Consider the following 24,795-nt stretch of genomic DNA (forward strand, 5'->3'; position numbering starts at 1 on the left):
CACATTTCCAGTCTATGGGTACCTCCCCTGAGTCCAAGGAAGCTCTCATAATTATGGCTAAGGGTTTGCTTACTTCCTTTGCTGCCTCCTTTAATATAACTGGATAGATCCCATCCACCCCGGGTGCCTTTCTTGTGTTTATCTTCAACAGTTTCTCCTCCACTTTACTCCCAGTTATTTCAAGATTCTGTAGCTTACTGCTAGAGTTGAATACACCTCTGGCATTCCCCTCGCTGAATAACTCCTCATGTGTGAATGTCGAAGCAAAATATTCATTTAGTTTGTTAGCTACCTGAGCAGGATCATCAACACTTGACCCATCAATATCAAGTGGACCAATATGATTCATCCCCTTCCTTCTAGAGTTTACATAAGTAAAGAACTCTTTGCTGTTTTTCTTTGCATCCCTTGCCAAGGATTTCTCGTAATCTGCCTTCGCCTGCCTAACCTCCTTTGTAACTTGGTTGCATATCAACTTGTATCTATCATAGGCTTCTGTGTCATGTGTTAATTTGTATGTATCCCATGCATTTTTCTTCTCTGCCATATGCCTCATTAGTTCATCTGACATCCATTTTGGCCTAAACCTTGAACAATATTTCTTAGTTGGTATGTAAAGCCTAGTAGCTTCCAAGATAAGTTCTTTGAATGCTTCCCATTTTGAATTTGCTGTTGGTAACATCATCAGTTGGTTCCACTGTATAGAATTTAAATACTGTCTCAGTCCATCGTAGTCGCCTTTACGGAAGCAATAACCCTTCCCTTTACCCCTAATGGTAGTTACCTCTTTGAGTAAATCCCACTTCAGCACACTGTGATCACTGCCACCTAGTGGTTCATTTATCTGCAGATTCTTAATGCATGAAGAATCACTGATGATAATCAAATCAAGAGTATTACTCCCTCTAGTTGCCTCCCGAACATTTCTGGGAGTGTCCATCCATATAGATGGACACTCCCAGAAATGGACCCGAACTGAACCCAGAACTACCATTGGAAGTCTGCAACCCCTCCAAACAACAACCACAAACCCCTCTTTTGATGTGAGCACCTTATTTATTTCCTTCTCATTTATTTATTGAATTGACTGTAAGTTACAATTGCCCCCTGTACTACTTTTTTATATGCAAGCTTATTTGCAAACCCCAGAGGGGTTTGCACGCATTTACGTATCTCCCCCTATCTAATTTATACCTCACCCAATCACTCTGTTATTCTTTAAACTCACTCTTCTTCCTTTGGTGGGAAAGACAGAATATTTTTCCCACACAACGAAATGCTTTCATCTTTTATCTCTACATCACCTGTTTACAATACCTTTGAACTGCTCCATACCGACACCCTTTCCCAAAATTCACTAAGTGTCGCATCCTCAAGTAGCGGTGTAATAGAAGAATTAAACTATTGTTCAGAAGCTTTTAATTTTAACCCTTCCACACCTGCCATACCACTGTTCACCATATTCCTTAATTGCACTACCAGGCCTACTAACACTAATGGAAATATTTCTGTAATGATGTTTTCGTTTTTCCTTAAGTGCTTTACACACACACACACACACACACACACACACACACACACACACACACACACACACACACACACACACAATACTTACTAAGAGAAATATATTTGTAATATTTTATGTCTTACAGTTTCATGACATTTTCAGGTTTCCGTTGCATTTGTACTGTGTATAATAATCCCTCATTTGCAAATTCAGCAGTATTAATGATTTATTGTTGTCGATTTTATAACCTTTATGTGAATAAATCGTGGATAATTATTTTTTTAAATCAGTACCGAAAAACTGGAATTTTTGTATCAATACCGGGATTTGAATACCGGAAAAAAAAAAGACCGGATCCCAGAATTCGGGATCCCGGAATCTCGGTATTGTAAGCCCTACCTCCAATGCAAAAGTATTTTTTCTCTGAAGCACATTCATTGATATTCTCTTTGCTACTGTACTTGTCATGCATTTAATGACATTACAGTACCATGACAATATTTGCTGTGACTGTGTATTGTCATTTGTTTGCATTTAACAAATGGAGATGTTATTTACATTTGTAACAACTATCACTACTTTTTAGTCATTACAAATGTTTACAGATGTAAATAAGTTCAGTTGTTAGTGCTCAGTATAAAATGTGTTTCTCCAAAACTGCTCAACCGCATGTTTAGGTATACCTCTATAAAATCTGGAAAAATTTTAAAATCTGGCACCTTTCAATCTCCAAGAGTGCTGTATTTCAAAGAGTTTACTTGTATAATGAAATTATATTATTAAATACAATGCCTAATTTGAAACTGATAGCACTAAGGCAAGCAATCACAGTAATACATATGCTTTTAAATCCACTGCCAAATGATGTGACTATGCAAACATGTGCAGCATAAGACCACAAATAATGCACATGCATGTAATGCTGAGATTATACTGCTTCAGTATGCTTTCATCTAAACTGCCTTAACTAATCTTCCACAGACAGACTGTAGAGAGTGTGTGTGTGTGTGTGTGTGTGTGTGTGTGTGTGTGTGTGTGTGTGTGTGTGTGTGTGTGTGTGTGTGTGTAGATGAAATCAGAATGAATTAATAGAAGAATACATAAAGATGGAGCAGTATTAAATACAAGGTGCCGAGGCTAATAGAAGAAGAAAAGAATATTGCTCCATCTTTATGTGTTTTTCTATTAATTCATTCTGATTTCATCTATATACATTTGTATCCTGTGTTGTATCTGTATACATTTGTAGCTTTGCGCACTCAGGTGCAACTTCCATTTTTTCTTCATATTTCTTAATTAATTCATGCATTCTATATATATATATATATATATATATATATACACAGCATAAGACCACAAATGCACATGCATGTAATGCTGAGATTATACTGCTGCAGTTTACTTTCATCTAAACTGCATTAACTAATCTTCCAAAACAGACTGTAGTGTGTGTGTGTGTGTGTGTGTGTGTGTGTATGTGTATATACGAGGGTGGTTCAATAAAGAATCGCCCTGACCTAACTGCAGAGGTGCTAGCCTGTTGATTCTTGGCACAGGTTTTAGTCCTTCTCTACATAGCCACCATGCAGATTTACACATTTTTCTCATCGATGGATAAGGCTACAGATACCATTTTTGTAGAAGTGGTGAGGTTGGTCTTTGAACCATGACTCTGTTGCAGAAATGAGTGTCTCATTGTCAGGGAAGTGGGTCCCCTGAAGAAATGATTTGAGGGAAGGAAACAAGTCCGATGGTGCAAGAACGGGTGAGTAGGCTGGATGGGGCAGTACTTCATATCCACAAGTGTTGTTGCAATTTCAGAAGTGTGAACTGGGGCATTGTCTTGAAGCATTCTTACACCTTTGGACAGCATGCCATGCCTACATGTTTTGATTTTCTCCCGTAATTTTGTAAGTTGGCATAATAGGCACCTGTAATTGTTCTACCTTTCAGCATGTAATCAGTCATTATTACGCCTTTCTCATCCCAAAACACTGTCAGCAAGACCTTTCCTGCTGACACTTGGACCCTTGCCTTCTTGGGGGGGGGGAAACCATGATGTCACCATTCCATGGACTGCTTTTTACTTTCAGGATCAAAATGGTGTATCAACTTTCATCCTGAGTGATTAGACAAGAGAAAAAGTCTTCATTTTTTTGGCACAGAGCTAACAACCCTTGATTTCTGATGTTGATCAGCCTTCTGGAAACCAGTCAATAATCAGGGAATCCATCTTGCACTCAATTTCTGTAAATGGAGTTGGTCATGAAGGACTGTTTCAATGGAGCCCACACTAATCTTCAACTCCTGGGACAATTCACACACAGATATCCAACAATCTTCCATGATTAACGACTCCACTTTTCTGATTGTGCTGTCATCAATGGCTGAAAGGGGATGACCTGGAATGGGCTCAGATTCTACCGATGTCCGACCACACCTAAACTGTCTATGCCAGTGCTTCACAATGCCATAGGATGGGGCTTCATCCTTATATACAGCAGTCATCTCCTCATGGATTTCTTTAGGAGATTTTCCCTTCAAGAACAGATACCGGATTACAGCTCTGGCTTCAACTTTGTCTATGATGCTACTTCGTCACACATTCAGCTCTGTAAGAGAAAAACAAATTAAGACACAGGGCTGAAATTTTACAACTTTAGTACAGAGATATTTATGATGCTACACACAAAATATCAGGATTCTGTGATATGTGGAAGTAGGTGAGGGCGATTTTTTATTGAACCACCCTCGTATATATCTATAACATGGGATCAATTTTGATTTGTTTTCATTTCCAATTTCTGTGCCATCTTATATTCTATTATCTTCATTTTGCTAACCTCTAAACTGTTAAATCTCGGTTACTCAAACTGTTATTTTTTGGTTTGTCAGTCATAAGAATACTTGTTTTCTATGAAACATGGTTGCTTCATATGTTAAAGAAACTTAGCTCAATAAATAGAATGAGCAAGTGGTTCCAACTGAACTTTTGGTGTGGCAAAAACAAAACTTCGCAATCTCTGTTATTACATGAGAGAAATTGAGGAATCATTTGAATTCTTTTGATTGCTGGCTAACATGAGCAATTAAAAAGAATGAAATTATGTATGTAATAAAGTGACAACTTTTGATAAGTATACATTATTATGCATATTTCATTGGAAGTTTGCCTTCACTAAGATGATTTCTAATTTATTTCAAGAAAGTTCTTTCATATATATATATATACATATACAGAAAAGTTGTAAAATGAAAGAGTTGACTAAATAGCTGACTGTGCTTATTGAGACATTACTTCAAAGTTGTTCAATTTACTAAATGTTGCTTACTTTGCCATAACTTTTCTCACATTATCTGCAAATACTCTTGGGTTTGTTTGTTCATTCTCATCAGGATTGTAGACTGGCAAATACTATAATAAAACAAATTAATACAACCTTGTAGAGAACGTTGCATTAAGATTAAAATTTTTTTATCCTATAATTTTTCACACAAAATACCCTTTTAAATATATTTATAATGATTTATAAAAAAAAACCTTAGAAATTATGTAATACCTGTAATAAAATAAATTAATTACATATCATCTGTAATATAATAAATTATGGAACGTAAAATATATGTCATATCATAAAAATATATTGGCAATATTTTGCCAACACAAATACTGTATTAATCCTAAAAAATGAAAATATTAGCTTATTTTTTTAGCCAACAAGGTAAATTACAACTGTATTTTAGTTACATCAAATTTACCTTTTTTACAAGTGGGTTTCTGGACAACTATCACCCCTTGAAGTGAAATTTTACGAACTAACAAGGAATTTGGAAGTTTGTAAAAACCGAAAAACACAGTGCACATAAATGCTTTTAAATATTATTTTTTTCCTATTTTGACTTTATAGCTGAACATCAGAGTGGGGTTATTATCAAAAATAAAATCAAAATTTTATAAAAAAAATTCACCTTCAATTTTTTTTCCAATAGCAAGAACTTCTTGAAAAACCTAGCACTTCTTTATAAGTAACTCACCTCACTATCTGTTTGGTTAAATGATTATGAAAAATGCAGACAAAAGGATTTAAAACTCCTGAGATGTAAGTTTTTTTGAAAACCAATCATATTCATCCTGAAATGAATTCCAGTTGAAATGTGTGTCTGTTTTTTTAAAACTTAAATAAAACTAATTACAAACTAAACAATGAATTCTGGAAGAAATTATTTCTGTGAAGCTGATTAATATTGTAGTAATAAGAAAACCACTTCTTTATTTGAGCTTTACTCATTTTAAATTGCTACTTTTAGGAAAACAATAGAATGGTGGTTTATACATTAAAGAGGAGTTATGTGTTTTTGGACAATGCTATTCAGTTTAGTGAGAGCAGGGTTGAAACTTGATCTTATTCACATTATATTATATCCTTTCAACACAGAACAGAACTTTCAACACAAGTAACAAAATAGTTTGCACACCCCAAATTGGATAATGCAGTAATCCTAATATAATGAATATAAATTATGCATACATGAAGTTGTGGCAATTACAAAATTTAAACTGCATAACAAGAATATGTTAAACACCAGACCATCTGTGGATTTTTCAAGGATATGGAACATGGATAAAATCAAGTTTCCTTGCCCAACTAAACTGAATAGCATTGTCCAAAAAGCATGACTATGCTTTTTGGACAATGCTATTTTGGACAATGCTATAAACCACCATCTACTGCCTTCCTGAAAAGGGCACCTTTACCCAATTCAAAATGGGTAAAGCTCAAATAAATAAATAGTTTTCTTACTGCTACAATATTAATGATTAACACTACAATAAATAAATAAATAGCTTTCTTATTGCTACAGTATTAATGAGCTTCACAGAAGTAATTTGAAAATTCATTGTTAATTAGGTTCAATATATAATCAGCTTTATTTAGTTTTAAAAAAACAGGCACACTTCAACTGGAATGGATTTCAGGATGACTGTGAGATTAGTTTTTGAACAAATTTACATCTCAGGAGTTTAAATTCTTTCATCTAGATTTTTCATGATCATTTAATCCAACAGAAAGTGAGGAGAGCTACTTAAAGAGAAGCTCTTGCAATTTTTAATATTAAATTAGTAATATACAGCCATCAGGCTATAATCAATATTAGCATATATTTCTGTTATAAAACTAGTGGCATAATTTATTTTCAGGAATGCACATTATTTCTTGAATAAAATTAATAGGCTGTTGGTATAGATTAGCCATATGGATCAATTAAACCCCAAGCTATTGCTGCACCAGCAAAAAAAAAAAAAGGTAGTATAACCTTGAGCAAATTGTTAGATTGGAGCCCTTTACAAGCTCACCATTTCTAAATAAAAAACTGTGACCCTGTTATTAAAGGGTAGGCTAAGCCATTCTAGGCTGCCAGTTATTAGAAGTGGAGGTGTCTCTTTGAGGAACGTCTCAAATGTTCGGTACCTGGGTTTGCACCTGGAGGAGCGTCTCTTTTTCATACAGCATGTAAAATATTTGAAAGTAAAAGTTAAGCATTTATATGCCAAGCTCTGGAGGGTAGTCAGGATTAAATGGGGAATAAAGAGGCATGCCCTAAATATGTTATATGAATGTGTTTTTGTACCCATTCTGACATATGCTTCTGGAGCTTGGTTTGAACGTGTTACAAAGGTAATAATTAAAGAGCATCTATTTTCAGCTCAGAGGTTCGCTCTTCTAGGTGTGACAAGGGCTTGCTGTACAGTGACAACTGATACTTTACAAGTAATTTTGGGTAAATCACCTGCCGACTTATTAGTAATAAGATCTGGGTTGAGATATTGTCTGAAAAGAGGCATTTCAACTGAAATTTTGGGCATCCAGTTGTGCTCGGTAATGGGGACTGCATTCAGTTTCCATCAGATGGTTGCTAAGAGGCGGAGAATAAATGATGAACTCGTGGAACACAGGCCCATCCGGCAAGACAGATGGGCCTGTTCTGAGAATGGCAGAGAGATGTTTGTATTTCTGCCCTCCGTCTTGACAGTAAATTTTAAATTGCGGCGGTGGCTTCAGTTTGGTTTGAATGCGTGCTTTCTCCTCACGGGGCATGGCTTGAGGTCCAGGCTGGTGGAGACTGGTCTTCACGCTACCCTCAACTGTTATAATTATTTGGATATAAGATCCGAATTAGAAAGAAGTACTTTTGTGTTAAAAGATGGTTCTCTTCCAGAATTCTTTTTAGATAAAAATTTATTTAAATTATTTTTAGAGTTTATAAATAAGGTTTTTAAAAGAAGAGCTGGAATTCTATCTACACATGGCATACCTCCGCGAGGTCTGGACAGAAACTGAATGCTTTAGACAGAGTAATGCACTGTTCATCTCCTTCAGGCTAAACTGCCGTGGCTCTTCTTTGCTGGTCATGCTAACCACTTCTTTGGTTTTATTTAAAAATTTTAATATCATTGTTTAGATTATAAATTTAATAATTACTGTGAATATAATTCATTCTACTGTATGAATGAAATGTAAATATTGTATATTGCTACAGATTTATTATATTTACCCATTTTTTTATTGTAAATGTATATATATATATTGTAAATGTATATGTATATATATGTGTATACATTCTATATAATTTTGAAATTTGAAATTATATTTTATATTTTTTGAAATTTATAAATAATCCTTGGTAGTAATCAATTTCATGAATGAAATTAGCGCATATGCACTCTGGTCCTGGTGGTCTGGTCCTTTAGGGAAGTGCCTAACATGTCCAATAACAAAATAAACTATCTATGTGATTCACTTCTCATATCCAAACAAATTTTTTTTAGTGTAAACAAAATCTATCCAAACAAAATTTGAATTTTTCCAAACTGCCAGTTCGAATAAGTTGCCTTTATAGGCAACTTGTTCCAGTAATTAACAATGTGCTGACTAAAGAAAAATTTCCTACAATTCAGTCTAAACCTCTTCCTCTGTAATTTGAATTTAAGACAACCCCAGTTCTAGTAACACATAATTGTAAAAATTTCCCCTTAATTCATTTTAATATCAGCTCTCACAGCATTATAGACCTTGATCAAGTTCCCTTTCATGTATCTAGTTACCAAGTTCTGCAGTCCACAAATTCAAAGTCTTTTTCTCATACAGGTGCCCCTTTGTAGATCTCAAAATGTGGGACCCATCACCGAGCTCTTTTAAGAAGCTCTTTTTTCAGTTGCAGTCACCAAAATTGGACGTGGTGTTTTTAATCCACTTGGAGGGTAAAACCACCTGACTTTAAGATATTTTTGTTCTGATTTGATAGAAGAAAAATTGGATATTTTTGTCAAGCAACCCTCACCAGCACCTGACTAATTTACCCATAGTGAGAAGAAAGTCCAAAATATCTCTGCCCTCCCCAATCTGGATTGAATCAATTCCATGGCTGTCAAAAAAGGTCAAGAAAGGTTGTTGATGAAGCAAGCAGTGAAAGTGTGAATATCATTAGTTTCCACATGAGTAATAATGATCTCTTTACCTGCCTTAAAATCTGGCATTCTGTTCATTGCATCACCAATTGTTTCTCCTGGGAGTTACACCTGGTTCTAAGCTGCTTAACATTATTAAAATATTAACCTTATTAAAAAATATTACCCATTTTCTTGAAAATGGAATCTCCCAGTGAAACAAAACCTCAAACCAAATTAGTATGCATAACTTTTTGAAGATACTTCAGATTATCACTCTGTATTCTTTCTGTTAATGACCAATAAACTGATTTAACTTTATTAAATAAAATATTCATAAGATATAAAATATAAGTAAAACTGGTAAAAACGTTAAAATACAGATAAAGATATATAAATAAAAATATAAATTAACATAAAATGATAAAAATATAATAGTAGCTTTCGGGGTGCATTGTCCCTTCTTCAGCTAAACAGTGAATGGTGTTACATACATATATATGTTAAAGTAAAAATAAAAGTTGACTGAGCATGATCATGGATCACATGTCTGGTGTCATTAATGCGAAATTACATACATGTGATGAATGGCAACACTCATCACACTGCAGAATGGTAGATTCCATAATGGGGTGCATATGCACTCCCCTATTACAGTTCATAGTGCTATTACAATTGACTACATGCAGTGCCTCAAGCCAATGAGTGCTGGTGGTAGTCACATAAATGGTCGATGATCTCAATATCATGCTAGGGATCAAAGTTGCATTGCTCAACCCAATAATGCTCAACAACAGCAGAGCATTCAAAATTAGCAGTTCAGAAAGCCCCCCTCATGTTGAGATGTGATCTTTCAATCTAGCTGTTTCTACTGCCAGCAGTAGTCACGTGAATGGTCCTGTAATAGCACCCAAAACTGTCCAAGTCCCCTCTTCTGAAATTAAAACCCATGCCTTTAACTACTGCAACATCTTCCAATGACTACTGCATGATCACTACCTGCCAAAGGTTCCTGTAATTTAAGCTCTGTGATTTCATTTAATTCATGAGTAATGATAACCATAGAATATTCTCATCCCTAGTATAAATAATAATCATCTAGTTTATTTAGAATAATTTTCCTCAAGGTGAGGTCCCCTCCCACAATATTCCAATCAATCTGGGACAGACTGAAGTCACCAATAATAAGACGTTTGCTCTTGTTTGCTCATTCCATCTGCATGTAAAGACTCTTGTCATATTCTTCACAGTCTTCTGGTCTGTAGACTACTTCCACTCTCATTATAACTTTGTAAGATCAACCTTTCTTCGTAAGATCAACCCTTTCTTCCATTCACTAATCTTGTTGCACTTCTCTGTACTCATTCCAGCAGCTCTACATCCTTCTTAAAATGAGGCCTGCACACCTGTATACAGTACTCAAGGTGTGGCCTGACCATTGCCTTATACAAGAGGATAATCACCTTCTTATCCCTGCTAGAAAAATTCCTGTATATTATTGACAAGACACCATGATCTACTCTTGCAGACCATTTGCACTGCTCAAAAAATTTCATGTCTGCCTGTACAATTACCCCCAGGTCCTTTTCCTGTAATTTAAGCTCTGCGATTTCATTTAATTCATGAGTAATGATGACCACAGAATATTCTCTACCACTGTCAGTCTATTACCTTTGTATTTTAAGTGGATCTTGGGGTAAAAATTAAGGTAAAAGTTAAACTTTCCAAAGAATTTTAAATTTACAGTACATTACAGAATTTAAATTATAAAAATATTACAGAAATGAAACTGTTGATAAAACTTTAACCACTAGACAAGTTAAATTTAAGCTACCAAATGAAAGTTAAACTTTCACCAAAATATCAATAACAACAGCTATTTGAATATATTACTTACTAGATTGAGCTTTCAATATATGTCACAGGCTATACAAGTTATAAACTCATGACTCACATGTGAAATGCCAACAGCTACATCCTATGTGATAGCAGTTTTCAGTTACAGGCAGTGAAATCATTCACTGCCTGTAACTTATTTGCAGAGTTTTGGATTCAATTCCTATTGTTTATTGGAGGAATTTCTAAAGGCCTCTTCGGTTGAGGTTATAGTTAGCCAGCCTTAGCTGATCTTATTTCTAGGTTGTAGTTAGCCTATAAATAAGTAAATTATTAAGTGAGAGGTCTGATTCTAGTCTTTTATTAGAACCTATACTATTGAAAGAATGATTTCAAATATCAGTTGGCAAAAACCTTCATTCTTATGTACATTGGGAGAATATCAGGTAAAAGTTTGAATTATAAAGTAAATGCAGAGGAATATGCAGGCTATCAGAAATCTATACATTTTTTTTTTAAACTTTGCAATGCATATTTCTTTGAAAATGTCAAATTACATCTCATTTCCTGCCACTTGAAACTGAAAAGTCATAAGCCTTCTTTAAATAGACACTGAATTTATTTGGCTTTTTACTGAAGGACACTGTTAAATGAAATTTAGTTTTGCACTATACACACAAATAACAATATGGTTATATTACTTCAACACAGGGTGTAACATTTCATTTCACACATCCCACATACAAGGTGTGGCAATAAAGTTTCCAGAATGATGCTGTTGTGGTCATGTTCGACGAGTTTGAAAATAAATGGAAGTTTTATATTGTAGTTCAAACTTCCTCTAACAGATGGTGGTGCAGATTGTCTAGTAGACTGAAGGTTGCAAGTAACAACCAGTTTTGTTAGTAGCATAAATGTTCCATGTCATGATTTTGCAATGAATCAATGAACAAATATTAATTTTTGCTTTAAACTGAGAAAATCTACAACAGAAACATATATAAAATGTTAAAAACTGTTTATGGTAAGTCATACCAGTGTGTTTGAACGGTATAAGCAGTTTAAAGATGGATATGAGGATGTTCACAATGACCCAAAATGTGGGTGTCCATCCATCAATCGCTTGAAATGAGGACAGAGTTGCAAAAAAGTTTGGGAAATTGTGGCAAAGAGATTGTCATTTGACCCACAGAATGATGGCTGATAAGTTGAATATGAATAAGGAGATGATTCATAAATTCTGCATGAAGATTTAGGTGAAAAGGCAGGTCTGTGCAAAATATGTGCCACACAGCCTCACAGATGAGCAGAAGCAACAAAGAGTGTCATCACATGAGGACTTCATCCAGACTTGCCAAGACAATCCTAATTTCCTCTATGTAGTTATATAATGTATTGTCACTGTAGCTGAGTGTTGGGTGTTTCATTACAACCCAGAGATGAAACACCACAGCATTCAAAATCATCACCAAAGCCCAAAAAGTTTCATTTACAGAACTTTAGGATCAAAATTATGCTGTTTTTTGGCCAACAGTGTGTGATTCACAAGGAATTTGGACCTGAAGGGGAGCAAGTCAATGCTATGTTCTACATACTGGTGATCCAAAGACTATTGACATGCATTTCCCAGGTTAGGCCACAATTTCGAGAGAAGGGGCAGCTGGTTCTTGTTGCATAACAATGCCCCCCCCACCCATTCCACACTTGTTAAGACATTTCTGAAAAAACATGCATTGTGCAGATCAACCATCCATCCTAATCTAGCACCAACAGACCCTTTTCCTCTTTCCCAAGGTGAAAACTGTCCTCAAAAGAAAGAGATTTCAAGATATTGAGGACATAAAAAAAAATGTAACTGATGAACTGAACATCATCACATGGATGCCTTCACTGACTCTTTTCAGAAACTTTTAAGAATGGTGATTACACCTTAAAGTGCATTCAATCAGGTGCTGATTACTTTTAATAAAAATAAAAATAAAACCATTTTTGAGCTCCTTCACTTTGTGTTCTTTTTATTGAACCTATCCAGGAACTTTATTGCCACACATTTCATATTTTATACAATATAGATTGACATACCTGATAACCAATTCTTTAATTTGAGACAAATAAAAAATTTAAAGAAGAAATTCACAATTATTTAAAAAATTCTGAATTTAATGGCAAGGCTATAGTTTGCTGTTTTTTAGTGAAAAACTGTTAGGAGGGTGAACAGGAGAATGAGTTAAAATAACAGCTTCAACTGTAAATCTAGAGATGGCAACTATGCAGTATTAAAGAAAAAAAAAAAAAAACAACAGATTCAAGAATCTTACCTCAATCTCACAGTAAATATGAAACTGACACAAGGAGAGCCAAATTTGTTTCAACCTAAATAACACAGATTAATTTTAATCTGAAAATAATTTAATCAATTTAGAATATAAAATAAAAATTATATTAAATCTAAACTGGAGATATGAACAGGGGGAAAAATTTGTAGTGTTATCATCCTTTGTCTGTATATATGCCTTGATGTCTGTATAATTTATATAAAATATATAGACATCAAGGCTAGCCATGCGAACAGATATAATGAAATCTTTGAATGGAATAATGTACAGTTAGTAACTGAAAAAAATACTCAATTCTGCTGGCATAGTGAATCAATAATTTATTTAGCACTTTACGAATACAATGTTGATTCCCCTTTATACAGATATTTTGCAGAACTTTTCTTCTTTGCTTCTTGTTGTTACTTTTACACCTTTGCAGTTCACCAGTCAAAGTACAAAATACATTTTGATTGATGACTGCAAAGGTACTACAGTAAAGTGTGTGAAAGAGGAAAAAAAAAATTTTTTTTTTTGATTGGTGTCTGTAAAGGTGCAACAGTAAGGTAGCAACACACTAAAGCAGATGTCTATGACATCTTCTCTCTCTTTTCTTACTTGCCTAGACATCCTGACCACCAAGAGGACATTTGCATGTGATCAAGGGATCGCATCCTGGAATGTGATGCTCTTCATACAGGTAAATATCGCAGAGTAACACTTTTTTCAGATTTAATTACAATTATATCATAACAGAGAAGAAAGGTTTGGTAAAATGCCTGTATAAGAGGGAATCAATATTGTATTTGAAAAATACAATACCGATGGAATGTCCTTTCCCACTTCTAAAAATTAATTACACAAAAACTATAGATATGTCAAAAAAGAAGTTTTTTGCATTGTGATCAGTATATGAGAGATTTTTTGTAAACAATAAAAAAATTAGTTCGAATTTTATCACCAAAGGGGCATGCAGAGTGATTAATTTAGAAAATAACACAGAGGTAAATTTTTTACTGATCTTGACTGATGATAAAATTTCCATGTGTCTGCTTTTATTTTCTAATAAGCAATCAAGACAGCACACTGTTCTCCACAGCTGCCTTCAAAATTTCAGATGGAATGTTCATTACCTCCAAATGAACTGCATCCTTCAAAGCTGAAAGGAAATCTCTGTGAACACAGTGCTTCAGATGTGTCCATGACAAAACATCTGCTGGAGCTAGGTCAGTGATCTTGCAAGCTAGGGATGGGGAAAATGGTGACTGATAATTTTCTCTTCAGTAAACATTTCTCATAGGAGCTGTTTAACATTACCGTCAATACTGCATGCAGTACCATCTTGCATAAAAATACTGCTTCCATAAATCACATTCATTAATCTCTGGAATAATTTTGATCTGCAACAGGCTAAGCTATTGTATACCACTAAATGTTCCTATCTCATCTCAAAATGCCCTTGACTTCTCATGGTTTCAAAGAAAAGGGACCAATAATAGCATGTGCCATAAATCTACATTGTACTTTAACCTTTAATGGGTGGAGTGATTCCTCAACATGCACACAAGGACAAATTTGATAATTTGAGCTAGAGATCACAGATCCATCAAGATGAAAGTGTGCATTATCTGTCCATAGGATATTAAATAACCATTCTGAATCCTGTGCAACCATGTCAATTATCCACTGGGTGCAATCATAATGTTTTTGGATAGCCTTGTGGTTCCAGGTGGGGGCCTACCTTTAAGGCTTTACATACCATGCATCAGAGAATATCGTATATGGCATGCACTAGATAATCTCAACAAATTTAATCACGTCTGTTGTCGCACCTTATCAATTTTTAAAATCACTTCTTATGATGCTATCATAAATATGACCACCTCTAGGCTTAGGTAGCCTTCTTTGCAATGCCTTACAATATTTAATACAGTTCTTCAGGGAGGCATTAACACATTTTTCTGTCTTTGATATACTCTAAGAGTTGCAATAACACTATTGCCATTCTTATAATAAAGTTTAATTAAAAGTGCTTTACCTTTAGGTAACATTTTAAAACAAACTTGACTGGACTTGGTTACTTAAGTTAAAGCTACAACTTCAAGATTTTTATCTTGATGACAAAGAATAAGCCATGATGAACAAACACTGGAATTTTCTGATCCCAGAGTCATTCCTTTTTATCATGAAGGCAAAAGATAATTTGTTTATTGGAGTGAATGAATTGTTTAGCCCTCTGGTAATCAAATTTCAAATTGATTTTTTATCATTTAAAAAATTCCTGGTTAGTTAAACATGATTTTGCATTAACAAAACCATCTTATGTGTTCTTCAAAATGCCATTTCTGCCTAATGTCCTGGATTGCACTCTTAACTACTGTCTCTAAGATTTTTCCTACCACTGAAATCAGAATAACAGATCTTAATAGTTACCAATTCCACTCTTACAACTATGTTTATGTATTAGGGATACATTGGCACTTCTCCAATCCAAAGGAATTTCTCCAGAGTCCAATGATGCCCTCATAATTAACTGCACTCACTCTAGCTGCCTCCCTCAAAATTACTGTGTATATGCCTTAAACTCCAGGAGCCTTACTTGCCTTTAGGCTTGAAAGTTTGTCTAATAAACAGTCATCCCTAATTTCAAAATCACTAATTTCATATGGCTCAGCCTCCCTCACACAGCCTCTCCTTAGGATAAAGGGTCTATTATCAGTAAAAACTGATGTGAAGTACCTATTCAATTCATCAGCGACATCAGCTGGGTTATCTAGCTTTCTCACACCCAGTATACACAAGTCCGATCCAATATGTTTTCTTCTTTGTATTCACATATATGAAAAACTCCTAGTTCCTGTTCTTTGCTTTCTTAGCCAGTGCTTTTTCATACTCTCATACACCTTGGCCTCCCTAACCTTATTACACTATTACAGATCAACTTGTAGCTGTTATAGGCTTTAGTACTTTTCACTCCTCTGTAACTTTCTAATGCCGTCTTTTTCTGCAATATTTAACTGGCCAGCTCTGTATGCATCCATCCCGGCATCCTCCTCATGCTATATTTTCTTAATGGTATACATGTATTCATGTTTTCTGTGATTATTGCTTTAAAGATATTCCATAATTCAAATGTATTTGCCCTTCCTCTGCAATCCATCCAACTGATAGATGCTACATAGCATCTTAAATTATCATAGTCCCGTTTTCTGAAATTAAAACCCATACCTTTATTACTGCAACATCTTTCTTGGCATTCTTAGCCAAAGACTTCTCATAATGTGTCTTAGCTTGCCTAACTCTCTTAGTGACTTAATTGTACCCTGATTATAAATGATCAGGGGACAAAGAAACCTACAGTTTTCTGTATCCCCTGATAATCATCCCATGAATTTTTCTTTTCTGCCACTAGTCTCATCAGTTCATGAGATATCTATTTAGGTGTAAACCTCAAACAATCTCTTAATCAGTATAAAAACTTAGTAGCTTCTCTGATTACTTCCATAAATGCTTCCCATTTAGAATTTGCAGTTGGTCCCACTTAAAATAATTTATAAACTGTCTAAGACCATTACAGTGACCTTTATGAAAGCAAAATCCCTTCCTTTTACCCTTAACAGTAGTTATATCTTTAAGCAGTTCATATATGAATATATTATGATTGCTACCATCTAGTGGTTCCTTTACCTTTAGATTCTCATTCTTCATTCATTAAAATGAATAGTCATTGCTAATAATCAGCTCAAGAGTATTGCTTTACAATGCATCTAGAAATGCTCTGTCATCCAGTCATCCAATACATCCAGAAAAATTCAGCTGCTGTGTGAGTGAGTGACCATCCCACAAGCACAGACCATGATAAAAAATATTTTACTCCATAAATCTTGCATAGTCTCAGGGCTGGAATGGCTCAACGGGCTAATCCTGCACTAGATGTTAGTGTAGATAGGATATTTGAAACTTTTGTGTACTGCTTCCTATCGTGTCTGGGCAGAATTGCAGAAAGTTTTAAATTTAAGACACCGTTTTCTATAATAATTAAACATAAAACAAAAAGTATCTAACTTCTATAGCAGTAGCAGCAATAGTCTAATGAAAATGTATTTGTTTACATTATACTGAAACTGAAAATAACAGCACAAACTGGAAGACAAATACAGTAACACAAACAGTGATGCCTCATCTGTCAGCATGTTTCACTTAACTCTTAATTACTTACTAATTCTCAAACTGGCAGGTAATGAGACAGATATTTCAGAGGCCTGTTTAGACCCCTGTATTACTGCTGCCAGGTTCAGGATTTTCCAGTAACAGCATCTACTGAGGTTTTCACCAAGAAAAGTTGAATCACTAACATATAGTTCACGAACTAAAGCAGAAATTTTAATACTGAAAATACGACATCCAGTAGCATGAAATTTACATTCAAATAAATAAAAGTGAACAAGTTTCAGCATTCAGTAATAATTGTTTTACACAATGTGCCAATTTAAAAATAAATAATTAAAAACTAGTGATTTTTTTTTCTGAAAGTGAAAAGTAGAAAAGTATCATTAAGCTGTTTAACTTACATTCCAGTACCACCCCATGTCCATGTGATTGTATCCTGAGAGAAAAAAAAAAAAGTTTTCATGTTATCAAGAAACGTAATACACTGAATGCAGTATTAGTACTACTACATTGTATAAGAATTAAACAAATATATATATTTACACAGTATATACAAGGGGATTCAGGAGGAATAGTAAATATTTTGGGAGGTTATAGTATCCATTATTCTGAGTAAAAAAGTTTATATAAACATGTGTCCAATTCTCAATGGATACGGAGATACAGATGTTTGAAACTGGCATGCACAAAGCCATTATGAGAGGTATTAAAGAACGATAAATGACTTATTATTTGTATTTATTGACTTTTTGAATGATACAAAACACAAATAATAGACAATTTTTTTACAGTTCACAATAAATGTTCGAAAATCCCAACGCCAACCTCAATGCACTTTGCAACTCTTGTGGTAATATGACGTGTTGTCCTTCTGAGATCATCTTGGCATTCCTTTATGAGGGCAGCAGTATCCAAAATGCAAGCAAGCAATTCTTCTCTTGTATTCACCTTTTCATTGTATGCTGTGCTTTTCGTCCATCTCCACAAACAAAAATCTAACGGAGTGAGGTTACCTGGAGACCTTGGGCCAATGAACGGAACCACCGCGGCCAATCCATCGTTCAGGGAAAGTTCAATTTAGATATTGTATCACCAGATGGGTATAATGTGCAGGAGCTCAGTCTGAAAGTACATATCAATCCTTGTAGCCAAGAGAACATCCTCTAATAATAGTGGATGTTTGTTTTGCAGTAAATTGGCCCTGTAAGACAATTTTACTGCAAACAACAGGCCCAATCAACTGATTGTTGATGATACCACACCACAGAGAAACAATGTTAAAAATTTGTTGAAAATGAGTTACAGGTGTTGTTGATACCGTCGCAGGTGAAAGTAGCTTCATCGCTGAACAGTATTAATGGAATTAATTGGCAATTAGCATTTACCAACTGACAAAATTCCAATCTGTGGGTGGGCGTGGTCTCCTGATCAAAGGTGTTGCACCAGCTGTATGTGAAATGGCGTTGAAGGTGTTGCAACTGCTGTATATGTACATAATATTTGCCATCGTCTGTGGAACACTGATACATGTAGAAATTTTTTGTGTGCTAATAGTAAGACTGTTCTACTGACTGAAGAATGTGTTCTATTTTATCCACATTTTGTTCATTTGCACGTTCAGAAGAAATATGGGAGCTGTACCAGTCTCATGCAGTTTTGTGTAAACACCAGTAAATGCTCTTGAATCCTGTATTCTGTGGTTAGGAAACTGTCAATGGTATTCTCTACAAGCAGCAATAGCACTTCCATCACGAAAACCGTAGACAAACACCATATCGGCATATTCAGCATGTGTGAAGATGTGCGCCATTCTTAACAACACTTATACTACACTATGTGGTACTACACTGACAGTGGTAGAGAATGAAAGGGACTTGGGGGTTATTGTGCAGGCAGATATGAAGTTCTCTGAGCAGTGCAGACGGGCTGCAAGAGTAGCTCATGGAGGATTGTCAATGATATACAGGAATTTTTCCAGCAGGGATAAGGAGGTGATTATTCCATTGTATAAGGCAATGGTCAGGCCACACCTAGAGTACTGTATACAGGTCTGGAGGCCTCATTTCAAGAAGGATGTAGAGCTGCTGGAACGAGTACAGAGAAGGGCAACAAGATTAGTGAATGGAACAAAGGGGTGCTCTTACGAAGAAAGGCTTAAGTTTTGCAAATTACAGTGTCTGGAGACAAGGCACCAGCGAGGTGATCTGATAGAGGTGTATAAAGCCTTGAATGGTTTAAGCATGCTCAATGCTGATGGGATTCTTCCTCTAGCTCAGAAAAATCACCTGAGAGGGCATAAATTCAAATTGAGGAAAGACAGATGTAGGATAGACGTGTGGAAATTTGCCTTTAGCCAGAGGGTTGTTGGTTGGTGGAACAGACTGCCATCCCTTGTGGTGGAGGTTGATAGCCTAAATAAGTTTAAGGCTCAGCTGGACAGGTATTTTGAACGAACAGAGGGGTGAAGTGGTAGTGGGTTTTTTTTTTTTTTTTTTTTTTGGCTGATGCTGCATAAGCTTGCTTTCTTGCATCAAATGCCTCTACTAATACTAATATTAATACTATAACACCAAATAGCATCAGGTTATAACTGCTTCTTGGTCACATCTGATTCAGGGAGCTGTGCACCGCCAGTTTCAAACAGCTCTATCTTTACTCAGTTTCAAACAGCTCTATCTTTATCGATACTAAAAAAAGTAAAGTGCAGCCATTATCAACCCACTGCAGGATGGAAGCCTCCTCAACAATTCATGCTGAGGGAAATGGACCATAATCTGCCACGCTGGTCCAGTGCGGGTTGGCAGATAGACCATATTCAGCAGTCAGGGGCTTGAACCCCGGTCTACTCAAAGAGCGTGTGCTACTGCACTCCCACTCCTGACCACTCAGCTACGGAGGCCGTTCTACCTCCTAAAATATATACTATTCCTCCTGAATCACCCTGTATATACAGGGTGTTTCAAAAGAAGCAGGTTTACAATTTTGAAAGAGTATATAAATTTATTTAGAGGACATACATAATATTTTGAAATGTCAGAATGTAGCAATACTCTTCAAGTGTAATGCATGTCGACTGTAGTACCAAATGTTGCATCAGATAGAACACGATGAGGGATTTGTGGACTCTGTAATTTTCAGTGATGAGAGCATGTTTCATGTCACTAGTAAGGTCAACACCCACAACTGCAGGATTTGGGGGACCAAAAATCCACGTGCATCCCTGGAACATGTTTGTGACAGCCCAAAGGTGAATGTGTTTTGCACCCTCAGCAAAGAAAAAAATGCACGGCCCCTTCTTATTTGTGGAGACGACCATTACCAATATCGTGTATCTAGACATGCTCCAACAGTTCCTCATTCCACAAATTGATGAAGCTGACCAAGAAGGATACATTCACTTCCAGCAAGATGGTGTACCCCCTCACTACCTTGGAGAAGTGCATGAGCATCTCAACACCTGTTTTCCAGGTTGGTGGATTGGTCGAGGGGTGCAGATAGCACAGCCACCTCATTCACCAGATCTTACACCTATGGATTTTTTCTTATGGCGATTTGTTAAAGATCTAGTGTACACACCTTGAGTACTGTATACAGGTCTGGAGGCCTCATTTTAAGAAGGACGTAGAGCTGTTGGAACGAGTACAGAGAAGGGCAACAAGATTAGTGAATGGAACAAAGGGTTGCACTTACGAAGAAAGGCTTAGGTTTTGCAAATTATAGTGTCTGGAGACTAGGCACCTGCAAGGTGATCTGATTGAGGTGTATAAAGCTTTGAATGGTTTGAGCATGCTCAATGCTGATGGGATTTTTCCTCTTGCTCAGAATAATCACCTGAGAGGGCATATATTCAAATTGAGGAAAGACAGATGTAGGATAGATGTTGGTTGGTGGAACAGACTTACATCTATAGCTGTGGAAGTTGATAGCCTAAATAAATTTAAGGCTGAGCTGGACAGGTATTTGGAATGAACAGAGATGTGAAATGGGAGAGGTTTTTTTTGTTTTTTTTGCTGATGCTGCATAAGCTTGCTTTCTTGCATCATATGCCTCTACTAATGCTCATGTCACTCTTACCTACAAATGTTTCAGAGCTCCAAACTCAAATTACCGCCGCAGTTACAGAAGTGATGCCAGTGATGCTACGCAGCATGTGGCAATAAATTGACTACAGGTGGGACGTCTGCCACATTACAAATGGAAGTCACACTAAACCATAACTATCCAAGGTAAAACTTGAAGTGCTTTGCTACATTCTGACATTTAAAAATATTGTGTACATCTCTAAATAAATTTATATACACTTTCAAAGTTGTAAAGCTGTTTTTACAAGATTTTAGGTACCCACGGATCTTTCCATAGTATCAATTTCCGGTTTTGTTAGCTTGTTACCTCTCTTTCATCATTCTACTTACCTATATTCCATTATGGTCATTGGGTACTTTCTGATATATATTTAGCAGTGTCCATGATCATTTCAATATCATTCTTAATATCACTGTAACCATTTTCTATAACCTCTTATTATTAATACTTTATATACAAGATTATATATATATATAGAAGCAATATACAGGGTGTCTCAAAAATATTGGTACAAACTTTTAGGGGAGGTAGGTAACATCTAAAGGAATGTGAATTGCATAGGAACCCATAACCAGAAATGTCACCGTAAGTCGGTAGATGGCGCTGTTCATCAGTTCGCGAGAGGGAAAATTTCTGGTTTACTCATTCAAGCAGTAGTCGCCGCACGAAGAGCATGCATCGATATACGAACTGTGAGCTGGCAGACATGCACCTAGTGTATGGATTAGCAGAGGGCAATGGACGAGTCGCTCAATGAATTTATGGAGAACGCTTCACAGAAAGACATGTATCGGACCACCGTTTGTTTGTGCGATTATGGGTCATTTAGAGGTAACAGGAGTAGTGCGGGCAAGACCACGTTCGACGCAAACTCCTGCCATGGAAGAAAGCGTGTTGAATGCCGTCCAGAATAATCCTACTACCAGCACACGTGCCGTTGCCTTAGGAGTGTCTCGTTGCAGTGTCCAGCGTGTCTGGCACCACGATTCCTTACATCCCTTTCATCTCCAAAGGGTTCAGTTACTGCTCCCCCAAGATCATCCTGTACGTGTGGCTTTTACGCAGTGGTTTTTCCAAGAAAGTGTTCAAGACTTGAATTTCCCAGCCTATGTTTTGGTCATGGATGAGGCTTATTTCACTCGGGAAGGCTTATTCAAATGGTTGGATCTTCGAGCATCTGTTGTAACATCATGAAATGCATCCATCTAGTACTCCATTGTTAATATTATGTCAAATAAATGTGTGCAACTAATTACTGTCTTGTGTCATTTCTGCTTCTTGTGCCCCTACTACTACTTTCACGTGACGTTTCCGGTTATGGGTTCCTATGCGATTCACATTCCTTTAGATGTTACCTACTTCCCCTAAACGTTTGTTTGTACCAATATTTTTGAGACACTCTGTATATATAAAAAAAAAGTAGTGGAAAATGAGTGAAGAAACAAATTAATAACAAAGACAGAAGTAGAAACAGAAAAAAATGGAATGAATATATGTCTACAAATGTTTTGAAAAAATATTAAGTATGAGGCAAATATAGCCAAACTTAAAAGCCAATAAATAAGAAATTTAGAACGGTGCCACTCGACTGCACTGAGGCCAAAAAGGTGTGAAATATCACTAAAATGACACAAATAAACCAATCACAAAAAATAATAATAATGAAAAGATATAAGACAAAAAAAGCAAGGAAGAAATAATATAGAAACGCTGTTGCATCCAATCTCGTCAGAGAGCTCTGGATACAATATGCATGAACAGTAATTGAAGAATTTGTTTATTTGCTCATTTTAGCTGCTCTTTTTTTTATATATATATTGTTTCTATATGTTATGCGACATGTTGTTGGATATTGCTTACAGCAGCCACTTACATTCACAGTCATATTTTTTTTCCTCCTTTAGTTTTGTCTTTCCTTCTTTCAACTAACTGATTATTTTTACAGTTTCACACATATATATATATATATATATATGGTTTATCCTGGTTTACAAACACAAGGAAAGACAAAACTTCAAGGCACATACCCTTGATAACTATCATAGAATAAATCAAAATGTATGGTTTTATATTAAAACTGTAATAATGTAACAAAACACCCACATGCAATAATGCAATAAAAGATTTTCATCCAGCTAACCTTTCACTGGTATCAAAAATTAACATAATTTTGTGAATGGCTTATCCATCACACATTTCAATCATTTGTCAATGTTCAATTTCATTTGACATTTCTCAGCCCACCTGCCTAACTTTTCTAGCTCCTGTTGCAGTTTCATACCTCAATTACTGTCAATTGAGCCCCCTGCCAACCTTTGTATCACCTGAAAATTTTAGACATTAAGCCTGATACACTCTCATCAATATCATTAATAAATACAGAAAACAACAACAGATCCAGAATTGAACTGTGGAATAGTCCACTAATAAAATTAGCGCATAAAGAGCAATGTACATTAACACCCACTCTCCATCTTCTCCCAGAGCAGTAACTAGCCCTTAATGCCAGACTGCTCCAATTTGTACAATAGTCTTTTTATGTCTGTACTTGTTAACAGGAGAGATTGCTTCTACAGGGATGGGATACACTTAAATAGAAAGGGTGCAAGAATATTTGCTGATGCTATTGAGGCAGTGTTAGGTGGGTCGGAAAACTGCTAGCTTGGGGGGATACAAGGACCAATAGATTAATAGTAGCCACTGGCAGAGGTGAAAGTGATTCTTGCACTGCTTCTATTGAAATGAGCAGAAGCCTGGAAAACAAGATACAGGATATTTCAGAGACTGCTGGGAGTCATTGGGGTACAAGTAAACACATGGGTTGTGTTAGGGTAGCTAAGAATAGGAACAGGTGCATGTATACTTGCGTGTACACCAATGCTAGGAGTTTGGTAAATAAATTTGATGAATTTGAGGTATTGCTCAATCAAAACATCAAAGACAGATATTGTTGGGATATCAGAGACGTGATGTTGTCACACAGATATAAGGAATGCAGAAGTGGAATTTGGGGAGTATAATGTGTACAGAAAGGATAGACAGGATAGGAAGGGAGGAGGGGTTATGCTATTAGTTAAGAAACACAAAATCCAAGGAAGTGAAGCCAGTCGACATCGCTGGACAGTGCAGTGTCGAGTCAGTTTGGTGTGACATAAGCATTGGGAGATCAAAATTGAGAGTAGGAGTGTGCTATAGGCCTAATGACTCTGATGAGTATAATAAGAAACTGTACAGGGAAAGAGAGTGGGCCAGTAAATCAGAGAGAGTCTTATAATGGGGGATTTCAATTTCCCAGATATTGACTGGAATTTGTGGGTTGGTCACTCACACACTAGCAAGGTTTTGTGGATTTATTGGATGGTTGTTTTCTACATCAGCATGTTCAGAAGGCAACTAGAGGGAGTAATACTCTTGATTTGATTATCAGTAGTGAT

At 35.9% G+C, this 24,795-nt stretch overlaps 1 protein-coding gene across 1 annotated transcript in view; it reads right to left on the reverse strand.

The window, feature by feature from the left end:
- Positions 1–24,795, reverse strand: part of LOC150080572 (lysophosphatidylcholine acyltransferase 1-like) — a 190,724-nt gene that overhangs the window by 78,360 nt on the left and 87,569 nt on the right. The window contains exons 6-8 of the mRNA XM_090380741.1: positions 17,680–17,714; positions 13,112–13,166; positions 4,843–4,925 (exon numbers count right to left, since the gene is read on the reverse strand). Of these exons, the coding sequence (XP_090236867.1) occupies positions 4,843–4,925; positions 13,112–13,166; positions 17,680–17,714 (173 nt within the window). The remainder of the gene's footprint in view (positions 1–4,842; positions 4,926–13,111; positions 13,167–17,679; positions 17,715–24,795) is intronic.

This window comes from Mastigoproctus giganteus, chromosome 9, assembly GCF_048544385.1.
Source record: "Mastigoproctus giganteus isolate SK-2022 chromosome 9, ASM4854438v1, whole genome shotgun sequence".
In the NCBI taxonomy this organism is placed as follows: domain Eukaryota; kingdom Metazoa; phylum Arthropoda; class Arachnida; order Uropygi; family Thelyphonidae; genus Mastigoproctus; species Mastigoproctus giganteus.